The sequence below is a fragment of the Lynx canadensis genome, chromosome B2 (assembly GCF_007474595.2).
Source record: "Lynx canadensis isolate LIC74 chromosome B2, mLynCan4.pri.v2, whole genome shotgun sequence".
Taxonomy (NCBI): domain Eukaryota; kingdom Metazoa; phylum Chordata; class Mammalia; order Carnivora; family Felidae; genus Lynx; species Lynx canadensis.
The window spans coordinates 1,267,393-1,277,367 of NC_044307.1; the positions used below are offsets into that span (position 1 = coordinate 1,267,393).

Here is a 9,975-nt window from a genome sequence, read left to right on the forward strand (position 1 = left end):
CGGGACATCAGTGGTGCTACTCACTAAGATACAAAAGAAGAGAAACACTATTTTCCTCATTCTGACATTAGCAAAATAATTACATTTTATAGGTAAATTTGCTGACCAGAAAAATAATGTGTTCACTATATCAAGCGAACAAGATTGGTAGAGAATCAGAGGGTCACATCACTTTAGAAACAGATCCTTTCAAACTTGCAAATTTACATATGAAAATTTTCAGACCTTGAGTTTAAGAGTAGTATCTCCAAGCTCACCGAGATAAAAATATAATATTAAATCCAACACCATAAAATGATCTACAACAAATACCAGATTACTTGGCTATAATATTTACTTTCACCCATTATTTTTTAATTATTAGCATAAATTCTTTCCCTTTAGTTATGTGGTCTGTACTGACAATTTCTCCTCCTCCATCTCCTTCTCTTACTCCTCCTGCTCCTCCTCCTCACCCTCATCCCCATCCTCCTTCACCTCCTTCTGCTTTTCTCATTCTAGGATTTGGACACTGAAGGACTATGGGCCAAAACAATCACACTTCTCTGCACGGTTTTATTCTGCTCGGCTTCTCGGACCATCCCAAACTGGAGATGGTCCTATCAGGAGTTGTCACTCTCTTCTACTTCATTACGTGGGTGGGTAACACAGCCATCATCCTTGCATCTCTCCTGGATTCCCATCTCCACACACCGATGTATTTTTTCCTCAGGAACTTATCTTTCCTGGATCTATGTTTCACAACCAGCATCATCCCTCAGATGCTCGTTAACTTGTGGGGACCTGACAAGACCATCAGCTATGTGGGCTGTGTCACTCAACTCTACGTTTATATGTGGTTGGGTTCCACTGAGTGCCTCCTCCTCGCTGTTATGTCCTATGATCGTTTCACAGCTATTTGTAAGCCCCTGCATTATTTGGTAATCATGAACCCACATCTCTGTCTCAAGATGATAATCACAGTCTGGAGCATTAGTTTGGCCAATTCTGTATTATTATGTACACTCACCCTGAATTTGCCTCGATGTGGAAACAACCTTCTGGACCATTTCTTGTGTGAGTTGCCAGCTATGGTCAAGATAGCATGTATAGACACCACAACAGTTGAAATGTCTGTTTTTGCTTTGGGCATTGTCATTGTCCTTACACCACTCGGCCTTATTCTTATATCCTATGGCTACATCGCCAAAGCTGTGCTGAGAATAAAGTCAAAAGAAGGCCAACAAAAAGCAATTAATACCTGTGGATCTCATCTCACTGTCGTGTCCATCTTCTATGGAACTATTATCTACATGTACCTGCAACCAGGTAACAGTGCCTCCAAAGACCAGGGAAAGTTCCTCACCCTCTTTTACACGATCGTCACTCCAAGTCTTAACCCTCTCGTTTATACCCTGCGGAACAAGGACATGAAGAATGCATTGAGGAAGCTGGTGAGAGTTGACTGTGAATCTACAAAATCAAAGAGGGACCAAAAGTCATAGAATCGTATTACCCTGGATAAGACAATGAAAAACATTTTCTAATTGTCTTTCCTTGTTTTATTCAAGTGCAATAAACACACAGTGTTATATTAGTTTTAGGTATACAATGTGATTCAACAATTCTATACATTTATCAATGCTCATCACGTGTACTTTCAATCCCCTTTATCTATTTCACCCATCTCCTCACTCACCTCGCCTCTAGAAATTACTAATTCCCTATACTTAAGAGTCTATTTTTTATCTTTTCTTTGTTCATTTGCTTTGATGCCTAAATTCCACATATGAGTGAAATCATATGGTCTTTGTCTTTCTCTGACTGACTTATTTCACTTAGCATTACATGCTCTTACTCAACCATGTTATGGTGGATTTTGCAGCAAGATTTTGTTCTTTTCATGGCTGAGTAATATTCCATTGTGTTTATATACCACATCTTGTTTATCCATTCATCTATCAATTGGCACTTTCGTGGCTTCCATATCTTGGCTATTGTGAATAATGATGCAGTAAACAGAGGGTGCCTATATCTTTTCAAATTAGTGTTTTTACTGGAATTACTGGATCATACAGTAATTCTTTTTTTAATTTTTCAAGGAAACACCATACTTTTTTCCACAGTGGCTGTGCTAGTTTGCATTCCCACCAACAGTGCATGAGGATAGTAATTCCTCCGACATCAGCTACAGAACATTTTTTGAAGTATGTCTCCTCTGACCAGGGATACAAAAGCAAAATTAAACTATTGAGACTACAGCAACATTAAAAGGGTTTCCACAGCAAAGGAAACAATCAACAAAACAAGAAGGCAAACTAATGAATGGGAGAAGAAATATCCAAATGATATATCCAAAATATATAAAGAACTTACACAACTCAACACCAAAACAAACAATCTGATTTAAAAATGGGCAGAGAAGGGGCGCCTGGGTGGCGCAGTCGGTTAAGCGTCCGACTTCAGCCAGGTCACGATCTCGCGGTCCGTGAGTTCGAGCCCCGCGTCGGGCTCTGGGCTGATGGCTGGGAGCCTGGAGCCTGTTTCCGATTCTGTGTCTCCCTCTCTCTCTGCCCCTCCCCCGTTCATGCTCTGTCTCTCTCTGTCCCAAAAATAAATAAATGTTGAAAAAAAAATTTAAAAAAATAATAAAATAAAATAAAATAAAATAAAATAAAATAAAATAAAATAAAATAAAAATGGGCCGAGAACCTTAATAAGTGTTTTTCCAAAGAAGATAGATAGGCAACACACATGAAAATATGCTCAACATCACTAAGCATGAGAGAAATGCAAATTAAAACCACAATAAGAGATCAGTTTCCACCTGTGAGAATGGCTAAATTCAAAAATTCAAGAAATAACAAGTGTTGGTGAGGATGTGGAGAAAAACAAATATTCATGCACTGTTGGTGAGAATCTGTTTTTAATTTCTACTGAGGCAAGAAATTCCTAGATCACAGAGACAATTAATAGAATAGTTGCTGTATATAAACGTTCTGTGGATGCAAACAATACTATACCCATCCTACTTAGCTCTTTTATGACTCTAATTATTGGCATATCTTCAGAGAAAAGGGTCATTAGAAATTTTTATTTTTGTTTGTAATATAACACAAAAAGGCTCTAAATATACACTTGAATGCATATTATTTATGCTAAAAACCCATAGGAACGGTTGTATCTAGTTTTTATTTTCTATGATAGTGCTTGCATCTTCAGAAATATAGACCTGAATGGATGATTTCATTTACATTGTGGGGAGCATATAAAATAATGTATAAATAATGATTTTGGACGTCAAATCCCTTGTGATGTCATACAAACATTTATCAGTATCTTGAGTAAAGGGTCTTTGTTGTTTATTTCTTCTTTATCATTATACAAGGAAGTAAGAAGAAACAAATTAAAGGATTTAAAAGGTAATAAAACTATTATTCACTACTTATTCATTCATGAAAAATTTACTCCACGACTATCTCAATCTCAATGACTAGCTTGAGATTAGTTGGGATTTGACTTAGACCTATCTATAGAATCATGGAATTTATGTAAATTTTGACAAATGTAGATATGTAAATTTTTATGTAGTGAATTTCAGAAAATGAATAAATCTTTTCACTTCCAATTATCATAATATATTAGTTAGCTTTTTATGGCAAAATGTGATGACTTTTTAATTGAACATTGATATTTTAAGTGATCTGATACCTTTCTCTAAAGACCCCATTATTTAGGGTGCCTGGGTGGTTCAGTCAGTTAAGCAGTTAAGCATCCGACTTCATCTCAGGTCATGATCTCGTGGATTGTGGATTCGAGGCCCACGTTTGGCTGTGTGCTGACATCTCAGAGCCTGGAGCCTGCTTCAGAGTCTGTGTCTCCCTCTCTGCCCCTCCCCTGCTTGCACTCTGTCTCTCTATAAAAATTAATTAAACATTTAAAAAATTTTTAAGACTCCACTATTTAATAATTGTAATCAATCACATATATAATAATATTTTCTCCTCTGGGGGCACCTGGGTGGCTCAGTGGTTTGGTATCTGACTTTCATGGTTTGTGGGTTTGGGCCCCACATTGGGCTCTGTGCTGACAGGTCAGAGCCTCTAGCCTGCTTTGAATTCTGTGTCTCCCTCTCTCTCTGCCTCTCCCCTGCTTATGCTCTCTCTGTCTCTCTCACTCTCTCAAAAATAGATAAACATTAATTTTTTTAACTTAAATAATATTTTCTCCTTTGACACTTCATAATTATTGAAATGTGAAGAGGAGGAGTCACTAGATAATTCTTACTTTCCCACTCAGAACAACACAGAAATGCCTCACATAACATATAATGTGACGTAGGAAACTGTCAATGTCCTTTCATCCACACAAGTCTCCTTCACAGATGCCCCCAGAAACAGTTCACTAGCCCACATTAAGTGTCCACAGAGAGAACATAAGTTCTGTGGCCCTGATGTACACAGTCTGGCCACCTCACCCATTACTCTTGTATTTGCAAGGTTTGTTCTTACTCTTGGCAAGAATCTTTAATAACATTAAGAGAAATATTAAGTCATTTGCTAACTTCAATAATAAGTACACCAAAAATAGACTAGCAATGGACTCTTAGGAAAACATTACATCTTATACCTATGATTGTTTTTACGTGTATGTCTAGTTCTAGGTTTCCTTTGGCTTAAGTTTCATCTGCATTAGGGCCACAAAATACACCAATATTTTAAATAATTAATCTCCCTCTTCTTTCTCTGAAAGAAGTGTATATACTCAGACCATTATGTTAAATTATAATAAATCCTTAAAATATATCGAACCCCTGTAAGATAATCAGTACTTCTATAAGTATTCAGGAAGACACCTCTTCAGGAACTAAGAAATTGGCCAGTGACATTTCCCTCCTCCTCCTCCCCTCAGCATAAACACAGACACACCTATGGGAAACAGCACCACATGGGCTCTGGCTGCCTAACTTGCCTCACCAAGCTACGCCCCCGCTGTGCTCTGGCAGGATGGTCCTTCTCAGACAAGCTTGCCTCATCCCCAATGTGGCAGGCCCATCCCCCAGAATCCCAGCACAAGCCACCACATCTCCTGACCAGAGAGTTCTTTATTTTTTTAATATTTATTTATTTTTGAGAGAGAAACAGAGTGTGAGTGGGGGAGGGTACAGAGAGAGAGGGAGACACATAATCAGAAGCAGGCTCCTGGCTCTGAGCTGTCAGCACAGAGCCCAAAGCAGGGCTCAATCCCATGAACCACGAGATCATGACATGAGCCAAAGTCAGATGCTTAACTGACTGAGCCACCCAGGCATCCCATAGAGATTCTGCAGGGCCTCAGTTCTCGTGGAGCTGGTGTCAGGTCTCATTTCACAAGAATACCAGAGAACACCTAGTTAAACTCACCACATTCATTCCAGGGACCAAATGCTGCCCATAGAAGGCAAGGAGAGCCTCTGAAAGTGACTGGCCTGAAGGACAGAGCAGCCAAAACACAACAGCAGAGTACATGCAGCACACATTAGAGACACTCCCTGAAGCTTCTACAGACCTCATCTTCATAAGGCCATTACTTTAAGGAGCAAGAGACATAATGGCTTCTCTAACAGAGAAGAAGGCAGACTCTCAGACAAAATGCCAAGATGGAGGAATTCATCCCAAATGAAAGAACAAGATAAGGTCACAACCAGTGATCTAAGCGAAACCAATATAAGTAACATGCCTAATGGAGAATTTAAAGCAACAATCATAAGGATATTCACTAGTTTTGAGAAAAGAATGGAAGACATCAGGGAGACCCTTACCACATAAATAAAATAATTAAAAAAGAATCAATCAGAGAGGAAGAATGCAATAAATGAGATAGGAAATAGGCTTGATGAAATGAACAGCAGGCTGGAAAAAGCAGAAGAATGAATAAGTGATATAGAAGAGAAAATAATGGAAAAATAGTGAAGCTGAACAAAAGAGAGAAAGAATTATGGATCACAAGAACAGACTTAAGGAACTCGGCGATCCCATCAAATGTAATAACATTCATATTATAGGAGTCCCAGAAGAAGAAGAGAGAGAAAGGGGGCAGAAAGTGTAGTTAAAGAGCTGAAAACTTCCTTAAACTTGGCAAAGAAACAGACATTCAAATCCAGGAGGCACAGAGAATTCCCATCAAAATCAACAAAAGCAGGTCAACACCAAGATATATTCTAATTAAACTTTCAAAATATAGTGATAAAAGAAAAATCTTAAAAGCAGCAAGATAAAAGAACTCAAATTACAAGGGAAAACCCACAAAGCTAGCTGGAAACTTCTCAAAAGACACTTGACAATCCAGAAAAGAGTGGCATGATATATATTCAAAATCCTTAATTGGAAAAATCAGCCACTAAGAATACTCTATCCAGCAACGCTTTCATTCAGAATAAGAGAGAGAGAGTTTCCCGGACAAACAAAAAGTAAACGAGTCGGTGATCACTAAACAAGCCCTGCAATAAATATTAAAGGGGACTCTTTGAGTGGAAAGGAGAGATCAAAAGTGACAAAGGAAAGAAAGAATCAGAGAAAATATCCAGAAACAATGACAAAATAAGTAATAAAATGCCAATAAGTACCTATATATTAATCATTACTTTGAATGGAAATGGACTAAAATGCTCCAATCAAAAGACATAGGTTGTCAGAAAGAATGAAAAAAAAAAAAAAAAAAACAAGACCCAACAACTGTATGCTGCCTATAGGAGATTTATTCTAGACCTAGATAGAGTGGAGAAACATCTATTATGCAAATAGAAACCAAAAGAAAGCCACAGTGGCAATACTTAGATCAGACAAACTAGACTTTTTTGATCTTGTATTGTTTTTATCCTGCTCTGGTATCAGGGCATTACCGGCTACGTGGAATGATTTTGAATCCGTTCCCCCCTATTCCATTATTTGTAAGATTTTGACAAAGATTGTCATTAATTATTTGTAATGTTTGTTAGAAATGACCAATGAAATCATGTGGTCTTGTGCTTTTCTGTGCTGGGAGATTTTTGATTCCTAATTCAAATTTCATTCTATTATTGGTCTAAGATGATTTCCTATTTCTTGGCTTCATCCATGATTCAATCTTGATAACGTGCATTTTGAGAAACTATCTGCATTATTTTCTAAGTTATATGAATTGTCAGTATATAATTATTTATACTAATCTGTTATCACACTTTGTATTTCTGTGGTTATCTGTTATATTTATTTCTCTTCCATTTCTCATTTGAGTCTTCTCTTTTTTCTTGGTTAATGTAGTTAAAGCATTGTCAATTTTGTTTATTTTTTGGAAAAACTGATCATCACTTTCAATGTTATCTTATTGTTTATTCTGTTCTTTATTTCTGATTTTTCTTTGTTATTTCCTTTCTCTACTGAATTTAAGCTGCTTCTACCTTTTGGTTCCTTGTTGTGTGATAGTAAGCTGTTTGTTTAAATTTCTTTTTTTTTGAGTCTATTTTTATTTGTTTTGAGAGAGAGATAAAGAGGAAGTGGGGGAGTGGCAGAGAGAAAGAGGTATGCAGAATCCCAAGCAGACCACACACTATCAGCACAGAACCCAATACAGGGTTTAAATTCACAGTGAGATCATGACATGAGCCAAAATCAAGACTCAGCCATCTAACCAACTGAGCCACCCAGGCACCCCTGAACTTTTTTCTTAACACAAGCATTTATAGCAAAAACTTCACACTAACATCTGCTTTTGCTGCATCCCATATGTTTTGGAATATTGTTTTCTTTTTCTTTGGTTTTGAGACACATGTTGATGTGCCATTAGATTTCTTATTTGGCCCACTGCTTGTGCAGTACTGTGTTGTTTCATATTTATATACTAAATATTTAATATTCACATTGTATATTTTCCAGCTTTGTTTTATTATTGCTCTTTAGTTTTGTACGATTGTTCCTGGAAGATATTCTTGGTATGATTTCATTCTTCTTAAATTTGTAATATTTGTTATGTCTTTTTTTATGTGATTTAACTAGGGGATTCCTTTGTGTGTGCTTGAAAAAAATTGTGTATTCTATTTTTCTTAAATGGAATGTTTTATATGTATTTTTAGAACCATGTATTCTGAAGCATGCTTCAAGTAAAAAATATTTTTCAAAAAAACTAATAACTTTAGCTGAGGTTAATCATTTAAAATAATGCATACCAGAAAGGAGGCAGATGGGAGGATGGGTGAAATAGGTCAAGAGGGTTAAGAGTACACTTATCATGATATGTACTCTGTCTTAATGTACGGAATGGTTGAATCACTATATTGTACATCTAAAACTAATAAAATACTGTATGTTAACTATATTGGAATTAAAATAAAAAGCTTAAAGAGAAAGAAAGAAAGAAAGAAAAAAGAAAGAAAGAAAGAAAATGAATATTAAAAACAGCTCCCCAGAATACACCACCACAGATACGAAATCTACAGATAACATGAAATCTACAGATAACATTGTGCCAATAAATTCATATCTTTCAGTACTCACTCTAAATGTCAATGGAGTAAACGCTCCAATCAAAAGACAGAGGGTTACAGGATGGATAAAAAAACAAGATCCATCTATATGCTGTTTACAAGAGACCCATTGCAGACCTAAAGACACCTTCAGGTTGAAAGTAAGGGGACAGAGAACCATCTATCATGCTAACGGTTGCCAAAAGAAAGCTGGAGTAGCCATACTAACATCAGAAAACCTAGATTTTATTAAGTTTATTTATTTGTTTTGAGAGAGAGACAGAGCACACGAGTGGGGGATATGCACAGAAAGGGAGAGAGAATATCAAGTAGGCTCTGTGCTGAGAAGCTCTGTGCTGGAGCTCAATCCCACAAACCATGAGATCTTGACTGAGATGAAACCAAGTGTCGGACGCTTAATTGACTGAGCCACACAGACGCCCCCAAACAATCTAGATTTTAAAATAAACACTGTAACAAGAGATGAAGAAGGGCATTATATCATAATTAAGGGGTCTATCCACCAAGATGATCTAACAGTTGTAAACATTTATGCCCCCAACGTGGTGACACCTAAATATATAAATCAATGAATCACTAACAAAGGAACTTATTGATAATACCACAATAGTATGGGACTTCAAAACCCCTTATAGCAGTGGACAGATCATCTAAACAGAAAATCAACAAGGAAAAAATGGCTTTGAATGACACACTGGACCAGAAGGACTTCACAGATATGTTCAGAACATTTCATTCTAAAACAGCATAATACACATTCTTCTGGAGTGCACATAGAACGTTCTCCAGAATATAACATATATTGGGACACATCAGCCCTCGAGAAGTACAAAAAGACTGAAATCATACCGTGCATATTTTCAGACCACAATCTTATGAAACTCAAAATCAACTACAAAAAAAATTGGAAATACAACAAACACTCAGAGACTAAAGAACATCCTACTAAAGAATTAATGGGCTATCCATGAAGTTAAAGAGGAAATTAAAAATTACATAGAAGCAAATAAAAATGATAACACCACAGCCAAAAACCTCTAGGATTTGGCGAAGGCAGTCATAAGAGGGAAGTATATAGCAATCCAGGCCTTCCTAAAAACGGAAGATAGGACTTAGATACACAAGCTAACCTTACACCTTAATTAGCAGGGAAAAGAACATCAAATAAAACCAAAACCAATGGAAGATGTGAAATAGTAAAGATTAGAGCAGAAATCCATGCTACTGAAACCAAAAATACAGTAGAACAGATCAATGAACCAGAAGCTGGTTCTTTGAAACAATTAACAAAATTGATAAACCACTAGCCAATCTGATCAAAACGAAAAAGGACCCAAATAAATAAAATCAAAATGAAACACAAGAGATCACAACCAACACTACAGAAATACAAACAATAAGAGAATATTATAAGCAATTATACACCAATAAATTGGGCAATCTGGAAGAAATGGACAAATTCCTAGAAACATATAAACTACCAAAACTGAAACAAA

At 36.6% G+C, this 9,975-nt stretch overlaps 1 protein-coding gene across 1 annotated transcript; it reads left to right on the plus strand.

The window, feature by feature from the left end:
- The first annotated feature begins 521 nt into the window (after positions 1 to 521).
- LOC115515042 (olfactory receptor 2W1) lies at positions 522 to 1,484 on the plus strand. The gene has a single exon (XM_030317146.1). The coding sequence runs from the start codon at positions 522 to 524 to the stop codon at positions 1,482 to 1,484; it is 963 nt and encodes a 320-aa protein (XP_030173006.1).
- The last annotated feature ends 8,491 nt before the right edge of the window (positions 1,485 to 9,975 follow it).